Raw genomic sequence first — 18,650 nt, forward strand, 5'->3', positions numbered from 1 at the left:
GCGCTGTGGAGAGGATGGGGGAGGGGCGCGGGGACCATAATAAGTAGCGGGAGCAGGCGTGGTGTGTGTGCAGAGTGAGACGGGTGGTTGTGTGGTCGTTGTAGAGGAGTTGTGAGTTGAAGCAGGCGGAGCTGGGAGAGGTAGTGGTGAGAGAGCGAGGCGCCAAGCTAGAGGCGGCGAGAAAGGGATCGGTGCAGGGGAGAGAATTTAGCGAAGCGGGAGTGCAACGGGGTGGGTGAGAGCGAGGCGAAGAGAAAGGGTAGTGTGCAGTGCGAGGTCGTTGTAGGGGAGCGGAGGTGAAGCAGGCGGAGCAGGGGTGAGAGCGAGGCAAGCTAGGCGGGGAGCGAGGCGGCGAGAGAGGATAGTGCAGGGAAGCGAATTACTGAGGTGCGACGGGGAGACTGAGGGGAAGAGAGAATTGAACGAGGCGAAGCTGCTGAAGTGCAAACCGGGCACTGAGTGAGGAGGAGCACGATGAACTCGTGAGCACGAAGCGAAGGTTGCAAAGCAGCAAGAGCGGACGGATAGTGTGTGAAGGATTTGGGCGGGAGGCGGAAGCGGCGGAGGAGAAGAGCAGAGATGGCGATGGGGGTGGTGGGGGTGCTAGTGCTAGTGATGGCGGCAGGGGTGGCGGCGGCGGGGGGGAGCGAGGCGGAGATGCAAGCGCTGCTGGAAATCAAGGCGGAGCTTTTGGACGCAGGAAGAAAGCTCCAAGACTGGCAAGAAGCAGTGGGCGGCGGAGGAGGCGGCGGCGGCGGCGATGAGCGGCCGCCGCCGCCGCCATGGTGCTCGTGGCACGGCGTAGAATGCAACGCCTCCGGAACCGTCGTAGGCCTCGACCTTTCCGGCCTCAATTTAAGCGGCACTATCTCCGACTCCATCCAACTCCTCTCCAACCTCGCCAATCTCAATATCTCCAACAACCAATTTGGCGGCGACCTCCCCCTCTCCTTCACAAATCTCACTCGCCTCCAATTGCTCGACATCAGCCGTAATTCCTTCAACGGCACCATTCCGTCCGGTTTCTTCCGTCTCAAATCCCTCCTCAACTTCACCGCTTACAGCAACTCCTTCACCGGTCCTCTCCCCGGCGAGTTCGTCCATCTCCCTCTTCTTCAGCACTTCGACCTCGGCGGTAGCTACTTCTCCGGTAGCATTCCGTCCGAATACGGCGCCCTCGCCGCCGTCCAGTACCTCGACCTCTCGGGTAACTCCCTCAACGGCACCATCCCGCCGCAGCTGGGCGCCCTTCCGTCCATCCGCTTGCTCAAAATCGGGTGGAACAACTATAGCGGCGGCATCCCGGCGGAGCTCGGCAACCTTTCCGCCACCCTTGAGGTGCTCGACCTCGCTGGAGCTCAGCTCTCCGGTCCCATTCCTCCCGAACTTGGCAAACTCTCCCGCCTCACCACCCTCTTCCTCTACCAAAACAAGCTCGATGGTCCTCTTCCTCCTGAGCTCGGCAACCTCTCCAGCCTCATGTCCTTCGACGTCTCCCAGAACAACCTCCATGGCCCCCTCCCTCCTTCCCTCGGCCGCCTCCACAACCTCACCTTGCTCAGCCTCATGTATAACTCCCTCACCGGCCACATTCCCCCCTCCATCGCCGAGCTTCCCTTCCTCACCACCTTCCTCATCTGGAATAACTCCTTCTCTGGTTCGCTCCCCCAACAGCTCGGTCTTTCCTCCCCTTTGCTCTGGTTCGATGTCTCCGCCAACCAGTTCTCGGGTCCTATTCCCCCTCATCTCTGCGCCGGTGGTAAGCTCTTCAAGCTTATGCTTTTCTCCAACAGCTTCTCCGGACCCATCCCCGATAGCCTTGCCAGTTGCCAAGCTCTCTGGCGTCTCAGAATCGAGGATAATCAGCTCACCGGCTCCATTCCAGCGGGCTTCGGCTCCCTGAAGAATTTCACGTACCTTGATGTTTCGCAGAATCGCCTCACCGGTGTCCTTCCAGCCGATCTCATGACGGCACCTGTTCTGCAGTTCCTGGACGTTTCAAACAACCCCCTTAATTGCACCTTTCCCCCTGCAATTTGGAAGATGAAGAGTCTTCAGAAGCTGTATGCCTCGTATTCTGATATCAATGGAGAAATTTCGGGGGTCAACCAATGCCCTCCTCTCATTACGCTCGATCTGTCGGGAAACCATCTACACGGAAATATATCTTCTGGGCTCGGCCTTTGTCAGAAGCTTAATCTTCTCAACCTTACGAACAATCAGTTGGGCGGCGAGATTCCTACCGATCTCGCCAGTCTACCTGTGCTCTCCACCTTGGACCTCTCCCATAATAGTTTAAGAGGCGCGATTCCATCCAATTTTCAAAATGCTACAGCCCTGGAGACTTTCGACGTCTCATACAACAATCTTTCGGGTCCTGTTCCGCCGGCTGGGCTTTTTAAGATCATCAATCCAGGCTATCTAGCCGGCAATAAGGGCCTTTGTGGTGGTGTTTTAGCTGCTTGCCCGACATCCGGAAGCTCGACCGCGAACCCTGCTGGCTCGGGGAAGAGGAATTTTGGACCCATGGCATGGGTGGTCGGAGCCATTTTTGCAATGACGCTAGTCATTTTCCTGGCTGGGTTCCGGTGTTTCTACAAGCAGTATAGATGGTATATTTGCAGCAAGCTGAGGCCGGAAGGCGAAGAGGGTGCCTGGAAGCTCACAGCCTTCCAGAGATTGAGCTTCACAGCGGACGACATTGTGCAATGTCTCACTACCAACCACATAATTGGCATGGGGGCTGCCGGGACTGTCTACAGGGCAGACGTGCCAAGCGGGGAGGTTGTGGCCGTGAAGAAACTATGGAGGAGTCAGAAAGACGTCGAGTATAATGGGCAGCAAATATTGGGAGAAGTTGACGTTCTTGGAAGCGTGAGACATCGAAACATAGTGAGGCTTCTGGGATGCTGCTCGAGTAGTGAGACCACTCTTCTGCTGTACGAGTACATGCCGAACGGTAGTTTGGGCGATCTTCTACACGGTAACAAAGAAGCGAACGTTCTGGCCGATTGGATGACGAGGTACAAGATCGCCATGGGAGTGGCACAAGGCCTGTGTTATCTCCACCACGACTGTTTTCCAGTTGTTGTTCACAGGGACGTAAAGTCGAACAACATTCTACTCGACTCAAACATGGAGGCGAGGGTGGCGGACTTTGGGGTTGCAAAGCTGATAGAAACGACGGAATCGATGTCTGTGATTGCCGGCTCGTATGGATACATCGCTCCAGGTAAAGCCAAGAATCGTTCTGAGACTGATGCAACGTCTGAATTTTTGTTATATTTAAAGTCATTCGGCTCATTGTTAGGATTGTTACGCATCATGTGTACGTGAAAGAAGCTGACGATGAGCGTGGGTGTGTGGCAGAATATGCCTACACGATGCAGGTGGACGAGAAGAGCGACATATACAGTTTCGGGGTGGTGCTGTTGGAGCTATTGACGGGGAAGAGGCCGATAGAGCCAGAGTTCGGGGATTCAGCAAACATAGTGGAGTGGGTGAGGGAGAAGATACAGACGAGCGAAGGGCTGGGGGAGGTATTGGATTCGAGCATAGGGGCAACGTTGAGCTGGGTAAGGGAGGAGATGACATTGGTGTTGAGGGTGGCATTGCTATGCACAAGCAAAGGACCAGTAGACAGACCCTCTATGAGGGACGTAGTTACTATGCTCTCTGAAGCCAAACCTCGCCGTAAGAATATCCATGATTCCGGCTCCCGTGTTTCAAGCCTTGGTCGTATCCCTTAATTAATATGTCCCTTATCCCTCCTTTCATATCAACACTCTCCCCAAAACAACACCCAGTCCTTGGCTTTCTCCTACATGTAAAGATTTTTGCTCTCCCCGTGCTACATGCTTTGTTGTATCCTTACTCCCCCCGCTCTACACTAGTAAAGTATTATATGTGGTGTGGGTGGCTGCACCCACCATACGTCCTTCCCATCTTTTTCTTTCTATATCATCTCTCCCTCCTTGGCTTTACTACTCGACTTTTAATTGGAACTATCAATGGAGTCCACTATCAATAGTAAAAAGATTGTCTTTAATATTATCTGGTCTTCTTCGGATTCTTCCCTCCTTGCTTTATTTGGGGGTCATTTTCATCCCATGTGCCACTCAATTAATGCTACTTTTTGATGAGGTGCCTTATTGGATGGTTCGAGAGATGCTTTTTTGATGTTGCACTAGTTGGGTGTTCAAATTGATTGATTATAGGGTGAGTCAAAAGATGATATGGTACTTTACATGTTCATAAATATTTAGAGTTGGTCGGTGCCAAGCTTGTTGGTTAACATGGTAGAAGCTAGAGTGAATTTTTATGTTCTATAGAGAGATGTTGGCCTAGAAGGGGGAGAGGAGCAAATAAAGGGTGAAGAACCTTCTTATTGAAGCTTTTGAAAGATGGGAATTTTGCATCACTAAACTTTGAATGAGGTACAAAAAAATTTTGAAGCTTTCGAAAGATGGGAATTTTTGCATCACTAAACTTTGAATGAGGTACAAAAAATTTCAATGTGCCAAATTCTCAAGAGCTCCACTTACAATCTCTAAGAACTAACATAGGAAATTGTCCATCAAACAAGTTGCTTTCTTGGCATTGTGCATAATGCCATCTCTAATTACATCTCAATTTCATTTACTAGAAATTATTTCTTTAATATGAAACTAGGTTACGATGTGCCTCTAGTATTTCACAAATTAAGATTTTGTTTTAACATTTTTCCCCCAAAGCTCGCTTGGGACATAGTTTGAAAGATTTACACTCATGTTTTTATCTAGAACATTCTTGTTGGGAAAATGCTTAGCTATATTTGTCTAGGATTATCATGATATACATACTAAGTTAGCTATAAAGGAGCTAGCAATTTCCATAAAGGTGTCATGTGTGCCATATTAAGTCATGTATTCTTCGTGTTATTTCTTTAAAATCAAAATTAGTTTTTAACTTGTGATTGTAGGTATAAAACGTGATCCTAGGTATAAACATTCTTTCTTATCTTTTTTGTTGCAAGGTTTCCTAGTATAGCTTCTAGCAAGCATGCTCCACATTACAAGTTATGTATTAAAAAATTATGCCTACTTGTGGAATGTCTAGGTCCTCCTTCATAAGGTGTATGTTTCTTTGAAATCTCTCTAGGTTATGAGTCAAATCAATGGAAGGATAGCTATAGGTGGAGACTTGAGAGATTGATTTTGAAGAGTGGCTTTGCAATTTGTTGTGGTCATGTAAAGATATAGGACTTGGGAAGAGTGAATTGTCATTTAGTTGAATATAATAAAATGTGGGACTTGGGAAGAGTGAACTGTCATTTAGTTGAATATAATAAAATAACACCTATTTTATTAATTTTAGACTTTTTGTGTTGTTTTTGGACAAAGTCCAAAAATCCTTCCCAAATGAAAACTTTACTTTGTGAAAATATCCTTCCTAAATCAAAATTTTACTTTTTGAAAATATTCTTCCCAAATCAAAAGTTCACTTTGTGGCAATATCATATTCACATAAAAATATTGTTTTTTCAATCTATACTTTTGCACCAACATGCAAGAATTTGAAATAATCCTATATTAGAAATTCTAGCTATATCTAAGTTAATTGTTAATTTAATTATTTTTAATATTTTTCCTTGACGTTTTTTCTTGACGTGATAAATTTATAAATCCATGAAAGGAGACTTAAATATTTCATGAAAATAACATTGTCACTCGCAATATGCACAAAATTTTTAAAACTTTTAATAAATAGAAAGACATGATGCCATAAGACCCAAGTTTTGTATTGAACCAAAGAGGTATAATAGCAATTATAGCTATTATTATATGATTACATTGAGAGATGTTGCTCTCAGCTAGAGTCTTTATATCCAAAATGATATAGATTGAACATATGTTTATAATTTAAATTGTTGCTCTTAAAGAGTCTCAATTTGTGCCATTTGCATAATTTGACTCCCCATTGTCTTATTGCTCAATGTCACGAGAGTCCCTTGCCAGGTGCCATTTGCATAGTTTGACTCCCACTTGTTTTGCCAAGCCTTGCCCCTTGGGTGCATTGACTCCCCATTGTCTTATTGCTCAATGCGATAGTCCCTTGTTAGGTGCCATCTGCATTAACTCCCTATTGTCTTGCCAAGCCTTGACCCTTGGGTGACATCCAGTGTAAAATACAGGTGCCATCTGCATTAACTCCCACAAGTTATCTTGCTAAGCCTTGTCCCTTGGGTGCATTGACTCCCCATTGTCTTATTGCTCAATGTGATAGTCCCTTGCCAGGTGCCATCTGCATTAACTCCCTATTGTCTTGGCAAGCCTTGACCCTTGGGTGACATCCAGTGCATATTTTGACTCTCATTTGACATAGGAGGTGATGACTCTGATTATAATTGTCTTGGATTGGCTTCTTGCCTAGTACCCAAATAAAATCCTTCAATGGACTTCAATACAAAGCTTTAATCATGGACATTCTTCATTTGTGTTGTCTCCTTCTACTTCCTCCATAACACTATATTAGAGAATTTGGGAAAATCCCAATTCCCACGAAATAAAATATAGTCACTTCAAAAGTAAAATTTGATGTTTTTTATTGAAACATTAGCTCCATTGAGGACCCAAGTTTCAATTATGTTGGGGGAGACTAAACCATGCACAATACTTTCCCAATTCCTAGAAACCCAAGCAAAAATCTTCCGTATGTTGCTATGGCAAAAGGCCTTAATAGATGTGAACATGGCTCCATGGCCAAAACATTTGTTGATTTGCTAGTGAAAGAAAGATGTTTGTTGTTTCGTATACATCGAAACCACAAACAAAAGCCAATTTATAGATGTTGCATTAGGAAGATTCATTGGAGTAAATTAAATTGGAGTATTGATATATGCAATAGGATTGTTATAGATCTTTGACATCCATCATAGTGGTCTTCAAAAACAAAAATAAACTTGCAACAACTGTCAATTTTTATTTGGTATATTAGATGTATCAAATTAATGTCAAATGCATATGTTTCTATGTTGATAAATTGCAGTATTGACATATGCAATAGGATTATGGTAGAGCTTTGACATCCATCATATAAATGTGGTGTTCAAAAACACCGTTCCATCACAATAGAGCTCATGAAACTCTCCATCACAATAGAGCTCATGAAACTCAGAGACATGGTCTTGATAAAAACCTTTTTTTTAATTTCTTTCTTGTACTAAATATAATCAAAACCATTGACACATAGCCAATTTTGCACCACATCGTTTAACATAAATAACAATTCCATACTAGTATTCATACTCACAAAGTAGCTCATCATCGAAGGAGATATCCTTTATGGTTTGCATAGTAATGTAGCCATGGGCACTCAAATTTCCTTGTGACTTCTGAGCCCAAGGTGGTAGTTTAGGGATGTATACAAATATAACATTTGTTCTTTCTTTATAATACATTGAGCTATTTATATATCCAGCAATGTTTCCATACAATACATCTCCCACAATACATTTCACATCTGTCAATGGCTCAATGAATGGATCTTCAAACATTCCATAAGTCTTCATCCTTGGAAAAAACTTGAGGAGAGATCTCCAAGTATCATAATCATACTTTGGACCATTATATACCATCAAATCTTGTTTTTTCTTGATGCTCATATGTACAAAAAGACCATATCCTGCCCCAGGTATTGTTGATTTCTTTACTTCATAATGGATGCCATTCATTTCGAACACATGCTCAATGGGTATGGGCAATTTATGTTTCCATAAGCCATTGGATGCAGGATCAAAATTTGTAATAAGATAGCTCTTCAACTTTTCAGGACAATCTGCAACACCTATCATATGTTTAAAATCAAAGAATCATTCTTTTAGTGGAGGAATACAAACTCACATCATAAAGCACATAGCATTTTTTGGACAAGGTACTAACTCAATGTCTATTAATTCTTTCACAAAACAAATTGAAACATAATGTTTTGCAAATCAGATCTAAATAAAGTTCAAATATAAATCAGAATGTAGGTACAAATGTTTTAGTTGAGCATTTGTGTTTGCAACTCTAATTAACAAGATCACTCACATTCCCTAAGGGTTGTCTATGCAATAAAATCGAATCAAGTTGGCTAAGAATGCCCTTGCAGCATCGGCAGTGATTCCCCTTTCCTTGCATCCAAGAACCATAGCAAAGCGTTTTGCCTCACTATCTTTCAATGGCCCCATTTTGGCAATTTTTCCTAGCATGCATTCTTCCTCTTCATTCAATGTAACATGATGAGCATGCACCATACTTCTTGTAGTAGGACAAGTCCCTCTCACTCTAGTTTTGGTTATAGGTGAAGTAATACCTTTCTCTGTGTCTTTTTTTGAACTACGAGTAGACATATGAGATTCGACATTCATCCTTTCGAGAACTTCTTTGTTTTTTTCTTTGAATTCAAGGATCACTGGTTGAAAATAATAGAACATATCATGCCCTTCGACAATCGGAGCTTGACCAAATCTGTTAGAAGAGATGGCACTGTGCACATCTACTGCATCATCTAGCATCTGTAGGTATGGTAATAACTCATGAAGCAAAATAGAATCACCACAATCTATATTAAATTTTGTAGGGAAAATGCAATTTTCTGTTGGATTAACACAACCCGTGTAAGGCGAAACATCAATGAACACTGTTCTTGCTGGTTTGCATTCCTCTTTAAAACAACACCACACTCTCATTAATGGTTTAAACTCCGCTTCCACATTCATCCTATCTGGTCGAATGATTCTACTCTTTGTATGCTTGTGGCATGCCATCGCACCCCAAACCATGAAGAAATGTAACTTTCTGTTAACATGATGCTCCAAAGTGTCCAGCATGTGTTGCACCATGGCCTTTTCTCCTCCAGTGGACCAAATGCCAACATGGTAGTGATCGAGCAACCATTGTAGAAACTCTAAACACCCAGGACGGAGAACAAGCCAATGCTTCCCATTGTGCAAGCTCATATGCTTATTTGACTTCGAAAAACAATGCTCGAGCAATAACCCTTTCAAATCTATTATCACTGCTAGTCTTATTTTTGTTATCACCTCTTTTGACATTATTTCTGAGGGTGACATTATGTCTTCTCCTTTACCTTCTAAGATATCTTCCTGCACCTTGGCTTCATACAATGACATTGCATCTTCTCCTTTACCTTCTAAGCTTGCATTCACATTTGTCAATGGAACATTAACTGCAGACATTGCATCCTCAACATTTTTAATCAACCATGTTGAGCTTGGAACTTGCATGCTAATGTTCAAATTAGGCACATAATGAATCATTGGATCAGGTGTCACATGTACAGGCAATGCTTCTAGCGATGAGAAATTGAGATGGCCAATATCTGTTGATAAACAAGGAAATGAAATTCATAAGTAGAAACAAACTGAAGAGATTGAGATGGAAAACCAAATTGTCAAACTTTAGGTTGTGTGCTCTCAATGCAATTTGTTTGTGTGAAAGCATTCATGTTTTTCTTTTTCAAAACAAAATTGGAATACTAAAAGAAAGAAAGCATTCATGTTCATATGCTTAGTATACCCCCTAAAGTTGTTGAATTTATACCCTTTCAAGTTATTTTAATCCCCAAAACTACAGATCCTTACAATGCCAAAAACCTTTGCGTAATAGATAGAGTGGAGTCCAACATTATCTAGCATTGCCCGAGTGTTCCCACTAAGAAAATATTTGGCCAAGCAGCCAAAACATATTTGAGCATTCATATGAAGTGAATACGGATAGAAACAACAATTTACACTAATTCATTCATCACAATCAAGACTCAACACACTTTTTAACATTTATGAACTCATAAATCAATTTGGATGTGTATCACACTCCGAAGGTATTACAACATGCAAACACATCTTTTCATGAAATATAGAAAATTAAACATATTCAAGAATACATATGAATGTTTGAATTATGGCAATGAGATAGAAGAAATTTCCAAGAAATATTAAAAGATCTTTGGAACAAAATTAATACATCATATAGAGAATATAGCAAGATAACATATGGAAAACACGAACACCATATAAAAGGACAATTTCAAGGACCTGTTGCTTCCTCTTCTGTTTCCCAAAACTTTGAAGCGTGTTTTTGTAAATGCTCACGCTGCTCTTCATTGAACGGTTGAAGCTCTTTTTGTCCTAGTATGGTATCAATTTCTTTATCCCCTCCACCTTCAATTGTATCATCTTCTTTTGGCACCCCCTCTATTGCCAATATTGGTTCTTGCAAGCTAGCCCATTGTCGAATTTCATGATTACTGTAAGCATACGTGCAACATATACTTTCAACCTTTGCCAACTCCTCATAAGTCTCAACAACTGAAACAACACGCCTCTTACAAGAAAGAGACTCTATTGCAGCAAGCCCCTCAGAGAACAAGTCCAATACATACTCATCTTCTCGACAGAAACCCATGATCATGTCTTTCATGATACTTGAACGTTTTCTTTTCAAGGACAATTCAATGTCAAATTCATCATCATCATCCTCATCACCTGATTCTTCTGCACCACTTGATTTTTCATATTTTTCATCTGCAACATATATCGATGGCTTACATTGTGCATTGGTATAGCGCTCAATATCGTTGAAATGCTTTTCCTTGCTTACCAGTACACAGGCAATTAAGCCATCCATAGATCCAGTGACAAATATATCTGCAGTTTCAAAATTAAGGCAACCGAAGTGTATTTTATATTGTCCGCATGTCTTATTTAATGCATTCTTCAAACAAGATACATGATCCATGGTCAAGAACACCACAAGAAGGAATTGCATTGGGGGAGAAGCGATTGTCATCAAGCTTTTCAATAAACACTCAAAGCGATCCTCATTCCAATTTCTACTTCAGCTTGGTCCATACATTACATCCAAAAAGGCAACCCCTATTGCCATTGGCTCTTGGTACACATTATGTATAAATTCCATTCCCTCCATGTTTGAACCGACTGTGTAGAACCTCCAAGGCCGGGTGGAATTCGGTCCATGACTTGCACCTTCACTTTGTCCCATAATCCACCTCAGATACCCCTTTGCAGCATCAGGCAATGGTGGAGTTTCCTTGCCCTGTTGAAGCTTCACTTTTAACCATGAGTCAGAGCAACCACGAATCCGATGATACAATTCTGGAGTAATTTTGAAATGTAATCTGCACTCATCCCAATTTTTTAACATTAAAGAAGGCCGTTCTGCGGATATAAACATATAAAGTTCTTCTTGTAGTGCAGCATCTCTCTTGATCTGCATAGCTCGTCCTTCAATATCAAGAATCATGGCATCAGTCTTTGTTTTAGCTATGACTACTCTACCTTCCTTAATGTCATTTTGAATTTGACCAAGTTGATCATCACTCAATCCACACAAGCATCTAAACATTGAGACTGTGGGTTGCCTACGGCATTTTCCATCTTGTGAATATTTTCCTGCAATGTAATCCTCAAGGATGGAGATCCAACCATCATAAATGGCATCGCTTGTGATTATCATATGTACATCCTTCGTGGCAAAGCTATTGCCCAATGTTACCTTGCCAGTGTCAATGAAAGCCTGCAAAATATATGAATCCATTAGAATGCAATAATTACGAAAACTGACTTGTAAAAAATGATTTATAATAAAAAGCTATACTTACATCCCAATTCTCACGATCTGGATGTCCTTTTGCAAGCCCTTGTTGTGCTTTCTTGGGTCTGTTAAAGAGAATCCATTGTCCCCTCACCTGCTTAAGTATATCAATGTATGGAGATTGTCTCAAGATATTTTGAGACTCCAGGTTTGCCATCTTTGATATCTCCACACAAAAGCGTGCGGGACAATTCACTACAATCCTCGCCTGGCGGGTGCGGTAGTAGTTCTTTCTTTGGGCCATGCTATTATCATCATTAGATGTGAATATTTTAGCAGCATATATTGAATGTTGTCCAGATAGTATCCAGTAGTGGCACTTGGTTAAATCCTTTTTATCTACCCTTTCCAGGGGCTGCTTTGTTTCAGGATTGAAAGGCATTAAATCCGCTACAGCAGTAGGAGGCCTAGAGTTATAACCGAAGTCTGCAGCAAGCTTCTCCACATGCTCTTTGTTCAACCCTCTATATACATAGCTTGGAGGAGCTTTTTGACATCTTGTAACTGGAATTGAAAATGTTGCATGCAACCCAAATGGGTAGTATTTTTCATATTCCACCAAGCCTGATGGTTTCTTTTGCCCTTTTTTTCCTATGACCTTTCCACTTGGCTCCAATTCACTACCACTGCTTCTTTTCACAACTGCTAGCATACCCTCTGGAGGTGTTCCTTCTTGTGGTACATCAACTATAGTTAGCTTTCCTTTCTTTGCCCCTTCTCCGCTACCACCTGGCGCTTGAACCATAGCCAATTTTCCTTTCTTTGTTCCTTCCCCACTCTCTTCCCCACTCCTACGCTTCTTTAATGTTGCTGAAACTTTGCGATATGATTCAATGATTGTTGTCACTGTGTCAATTTCATTTCCATCAATTGATTGAACACTTATCCAGCCTCTTGAGTGCATGTTATCATCTACATCAGACTTCATACGAGATGCTTCATAATCGCTGGGATCCAAGAGAAACTTCTTATTTTGATTTATAATGATCAACAATCCAATATCTCCCTCTTTTCCAACCACATCTTCAGTGATTTGATGTACCGATCCAACACAAGTGTATGCACTTTTATTAGGTAACAAAACAAATAAGTGAACTCGTGTCAATTGTGCTCCCTCAATACTATATATGTCAAAGTACCAAGGTATGCTTTTTTCTGCAAATCCACTTACAACTTTCTCAACCTTCTTCACATTTGTGTCTTTCCTGTAAAAAAACCCAAGCAATATACAAACTATCATCTTTATAATCTTTAATGTTAGACAAAACACATTATCGATAAACATATCTGAAATAGAATCTAGAATTGACACTAGACATAGTAGTAGATTTGGAAAGCACTAGATTCTAGGGAGATTTGGCCGCACTAGGGAGATTTGGCCGTGTGGCCAAATCTTATGGGCTTCTTTTAAAACACTGGAAGGGGAGGTTTGGATGTGTGGCCAAATCATATGGGCTTCTTTCAAAGCACTAAAGTTTGGGGAGATTTGGCCTTGTGTCCAGATCTTGTGGGCTTCTTTCAAAGCACTAGGGTCTGGAGAGATTTGGCTGTGCAACCAAATCTTGCTAGGTTCTTTCAAATCAGTCAAATCTTTCTAGCTTCTTTTAAATCACTTGGGTTTAGGGAGATTTGGCTATGCGGCCAAATCTTGCTAGCTTGTTTCTAATCAGGAGGGTCTATGGAGATTTGGTCGTGCGGCCAAATCTTTTCAAAGCACCAGGGTTTGGGGAGATTTGTGTGCGGTCAAATCTTGCTAGCTTCTTTCCAATCACAAGGATCCATGGAGATTTGGCCGTGCGGCCAATTCTTTTCAAAGCACCAGGTTTAGGGAGATTTGGCCGTGCGGCCAATTCTTTTCAAAGCACCAGGTTTATGGAGATTTGGCCGTGCAGCCAAATCTTTTCAAAGCACCAGGTTTGGGGAGAGAGATTTGGCCGTGCAGCCAAATCTTGCTACAAATCTTTTCAAAGCACCAGGTTTAGGGAGAGAGATTTGGCCGTGCGGCCAAATCTTGCTAGCTTCTTTCTAATCACGATGGTCTATGGAGATTTGGCCGTGCAGCCAAATCTTTTCAAAGCACCAGGTTTTGGTGAGATTTGTGTGTGGTCAAATCTTGCTAGCTTCTTTCTAATCATAAGGGTCTATGGAGATTTGGCTGTGCGGCCAATTCTTTTCAAAGCACAGGTTTAGGAAGATTTGGCCATGCAGCCAAATCTTTTCAAAGCGCCAGGTCTGGGGAGATTTGGCCGTGCAGCCAAATCTTTTCAAAGCACCAAGTTTTCAAAGCACTAAGGTTTGGGGAGATTTGGCTACGATGCGAAATCTTTCTAGCTTTTTATAAGTCACGAGGGTTTAGGGAGATTTGACTATGCGGCTAGCTTCTTTCTCATCACAAGGGTCTAGGAAGATTTGGCCGTGCGGCCAAATCTTTTCAAAGCAGCAGGATTTGGGGAGATTTGGTTGTGATGCCAAATCTTTCTAGCTTCTTTTAAATCACCTAGGTCTAAGGAGATTTGGCCATGCGGCCAAATCTTGCTAGCTTCTTTCTAATCATGAGGGTCTAGGGAGATTTGGCCATGCGACCAAATCTTGCTATCTTCTTTCTAATCACGAGTGTTGAGGAAGATTTGGTTGTGCGGCCAATTCTTTTCAAAGCACCAGGTTTAGGGAGATTTGGCATTGCGGCCAATTCTTTTCAAAGCACCAGGTTTAGGGAGATTTGGCTACGATGCGAAATCTTTCTAGCTTTTTATAAGTCACGAGGGTTTAGGGAGATTTGACTATGCAGCTAGCTTCTTTCTCATCACAAGGGTCTAGGGAGATTTGGCCGTGCGGCCAAATCAAATCTTTTCAAAGCAGCAGGATTTGGGGAGATTTGGTTGTGATGCCAAATCTTTCTAGCTTCTTTTAAATCACCTAGGTCTAAGGAGATTTGGCCATGCGGCCAAATCTTGCTAGCTTCTTTCTAATCATGAGGGTCTAGGGAGATTTGGCCATGCGGCCAAATCTTGCTATCTTCTTTCTAATCACGAGTGTTGAGGAAGATTTGGTTGTGTGGCCAAATCTTTTCAAAGCAGCAAGGTTTAGGAAGATTTAGTTGTGATGCCAAATCTTTATAGCTTCTTTGAAATCACCAAGGTCTAGGGAGATTTGGCCGTACGGCCAAATCTTGTATGTTTTGAAAGAAGCCAGAAGATTTGGGTGCATGGCCAAATCTCCCCATTTAAAATTTAAAATTCAAATCTTAAGATTCGAATTTCAAATCTGAAGAATTCAAAATCTTAGATTCAAAATTCAAAATTCAAAATTCAAAATTCAAAATTCAAAATCTTAGATACAAAATTCAAATTTCAAATTTGAAGATCTGAAAGTCAAATCATATACTAAAGACCCTACTTTCAAATCACACTTCGAGATTCCTACTTTTACAAGAGTCTTTCTTTCAAATCGTGGTGTTCTGAAATGGAGAAAATGGAGAACATGCATGAATTAGGTACACTTTCGATTTCTTGCGTTTTCTTACTTGGATGATTGAGTAGCCATTGTTGTTTGTGAGCTTGTGCTGTTTGGATTTCGTCAAGATGAGATCTCGTTTTGAAAGAGTGGCCTGCTGAGGGTTATGAAGAAGAAATAGATTTGTCCTTTGTGCCTACCCAAGGAACGTCGTCCAGCAAAGGAAACCTGTCACTGAAGGCAAGAGCAGGCCGAAACTGTGCGGAGGAAGAAGAAACACTTCGAAGCAGTGCTCCGCAAGAAGAAATAGGCCAAAAATAGGGTCGTGGGGGGAAGGAGCAAGAAGAAGCAGGCCGAAAACTATGTTGTGGGAGGAAGGAACACCGTCGCGGAGGGAAGGGGCAGCGTGGAGCAGTGTCGCGGAGGGGAGGAGCAACGTGGAAGTCGTGGAGGAGAAAGGAAGTCGTGGAGGAGAAACAGCATCGCGGAGGTCGCGGAGGGGAGGAGCAGCGCCGAGGGTCACCGCGGAGTCGAGGAAGGAAGTTGTGGAGGGCAGAGGAGCAGCGTCGAGGGCCGGGAAGAAAGGAAGAGGTCGTCGAGGAAGTCGTCGAGCGGAGGATAGAGGAGCAGCATCGAGGGCCGGGGAGAAAAGTCGTCGAGGAAGTCGTCGAGCGGAGGGTAGAGGAGCATGAGCGTTGAGTACCAGGGAGAAAGAAGACGTCATCGAGCGGTGGCGCGGAGAGAAAGAAGACGTCGAGCGGTGGCGCGAATGGGAGGAAGGAACTCTGCGTCGAGGAGAAAAAGTCGCGGCGGAGAAGAAGAAGAAGAAAAAGTATGCCCAAAGAAAGAAAGCCAAAAAAAAGCATAGGTTGGGGGGAAGGAGCAATCCACCCAAAAGCATGAAGAGCACAAAAAAAAAAAAAAAAAAAGAAAAAAGAAAAAAAAAAAGACCTCTTTCTAATCCAACTATTGTGTGTGGAATCTATGGAGAGTTGAATTGGTAATGGAAGTTTAAAACCTACATAGTTAAGTACACATTGTTAGGAACAAACTGGGATGGGGAGCCTCCCGGGACCTCTCATTTTGACATAATTTTGAACTTTTTTGCTTGCAATTAGCTAGACAAGGGTGGAGGAGTGTTTTCCAAGAACTACCCCATCTAAGACGTTGTCCTAAAGCTCTCAAACTACCTTACATACACATTGGACATCTAGGAAGGGAGAGAACAAGGTGAGCCTAGCACTTGATCCCCCATGAAGACAAATTCAATTCCTTCTCATAGGTTTACTTTTTATGCTTAGTTTAAAAGGTTTGTTTAGCTTTGCCTTTTAAAGTTTTGGTTTTTTTAAAGTTTTACATTTTCTAGTTTGCTTTTAAAGTAATAGTATGATTTTAAAGTGTAATAGCGTGAATCATGACGATTTTTTTGAAAGTAGGATCTCTAGATTTGAATTTCAAAATTTGAAACTTGACGCTTGAAATTTGAATTTTTTATTTTAAATTTTGAATTTTGAATTTTGAACTTTAAATTTTAAATTTTAAAATCTGGATTTTCAATTTTTAAATTTAACGTTTGAAGATTTGTCCATGTGGCCAAATCTTCCTAGTGATTTGAAAGAAGATTTGGCCATGTGGCCAAATCTTCCTAGTGATTTGAAAGAAGCTAGAAAAATTTGGTAGCACGGCAAAATCTTCCCAAACCCTAATGCTTTGAAAGATTTGGCCACATGGCCAAATCTCCCAGAACCTGGTGATTTGAAAGAAGCATGCAAGAGGAGGTTGCACGGCCAAAACTCTCCATACCCTAGTGCTTTGAAAGAAGCCTAGAAGATTTGGACACACGACCAAATCTCCCCAAGTTTGAAAGAATGCCACAAACAAATCTTCTCAGTGCTTTGAAAGAAGTCACCAAGGTCTCGAAGGATTTGGCCGTGCATCCAAATCTTGCTAGCTTCTTTGAAAGCACCAAGGTCTGAGCAGATTTGGCCGTGTGGCCAAATCTTATTGCTTCTTTCAAAGCACTACTGTCTTAGGAGATTTGGCCATGTGGCCAAATCTTGTTGTCTCTTTTCAAAGCACCAGGGTCTGGGGAGATTTGACCATGTCGCCAAATCTTGTGGGCTTCTTTCAAAGCACCAAGGTCTAAGTAGATTTGGATGTGTGGATGAATCTTGATGGCTTCTTGAAAGCACCAGCGTCTTGGGAGATTTGGTTGTGTGGACAAATCTTGCTATCTCCCTTTCAAAGCACCATGGTTTGTGAAGATTTGGCCATGTAGCCAAATTTTGCTGCCTACAATTCAAAGCACCAAGGTTTAGGAAGATTTGGTCTTGCAATGAAATCTTGTAAAGCATTTTCATCCTAAGTCACACCATCAGATATCAATATTGAACTATAACAAATGCTATGTACTATGCAGGTGCCACATTGAAAGTGGGGGTTAAAGTCAACTTGCTTGTCAGTGGAAAGATTGTTGCCATTGGGACAATATTCTCTACATCACATGATGACATGTGCCAAGGTGTGCCCTTGGGAGAAAACAATGTATCGGTGGCGATCGATATTTGTATGGATGAAAGTGCACTTCTTCCATTTCCTACAATGGATGCATTCTTAGTCTATGAGGCTTTGGGTAGTGTTGTTCGTTGGAAAGCACGATCAATGAGTTGTGTGGACAATGTCAATGGAGCTATTGTACCAATGAATGATATAACATCAGATACCATTGACGTTGAACCTCTATGTGAATATGATGAGTTTTCCATTCGAGCATCATGGAAGGACAAGAAAGTCTTAATATGGGATGAGCAGAAAACCAAGAGCATTGCAGAGGGTGTTGTTTTGTATGTCTACCCATTTGAACCTATAAATTTTGAGATGCTTGGTGAAGGTAATCTAGGTGTGGGAATTGAAAAGTATCATAGTGATGTATCAGGCATCGATACCATCCACTTAATAAAATGGCCCATTGCACAAATAACCTTTTTAGATGGAACTTCATTAAGAATCGATGACACCATGAATTCTTCAAGTGGTTCTGGGAAAAAGCACATGGAAGATGAGGACCCAATGGAAAAATCCACAAAAAAGAGGCGTTACTGCATGATAAAGAGAAAAGCTAAAAAACATGATATGCCATTAGCATCATCTAGACTCACAAGGGATGCAGTCATAAAAGTATCTATGATTGATTGTTGTAAACAAAATTGTTGTCAATTTGCCGATCGTCAAATGATATCCAAATTACGCATAGAGTATTGGGGCCAAAGTTTGGAGGCTCGCACCAATTATGTATATGACACTCTTGGGGTTGCTTGTCAAAAAGATGACAATGGGCAGTTCAAATATGTCTTTTCATTGAATGGTATTCAAGTTTGTTGTAGAGCATGGTATGAAATGCATGGTATTCCAAAAACAACATTTTATCGATGCAGGGAGCAATTTGAAATTGGTATACGAACGTGCATACATGGTAATAAAGGAATCGTGCGAAGAGGTTGGGACCACACAGAACTGGGTAGAGCCATAATCCAAGATTTT

General features: G+C 42.0%; 1 protein-coding gene across 1 annotated transcript; it reads left to right on the forward strand.

Moving 5' to 3' along the window:
• Positions 1 to 344: 344 nt before the first annotated feature.
• On the forward strand, positions 345 to 4,053 carry LOC147883938 (uncharacterized). Its single transcript, XM_087398064.1, has 2 exons — positions 345 to 3,232; positions 3,370 to 4,053. Exons 1-2 carry the CDS (start codon positions 580 to 582, stop codon positions 3,747 to 3,749), a joined length of 3,033 nt encoding a protein of 1,010 aa, XP_087254190.1. The 5' UTR covers positions 345 to 579; the 3' UTR covers positions 3,750 to 4,053.
• The last annotated feature ends 14,597 nt before the right edge of the window (positions 4,054 to 18,650 follow it).

This window comes from Dipteris shenzhenensis, chromosome 27 (assembly GCF_047967505.1).
Source record: "Dipteris shenzhenensis isolate YYH24624 ecotype China chromosome 27, Dip_SZ_1.0, whole genome shotgun sequence".
Lineage (NCBI taxonomy): Eukaryota > Viridiplantae > Streptophyta > Polypodiopsida > Gleicheniales > Dipteridaceae > Dipteris > Dipteris shenzhenensis.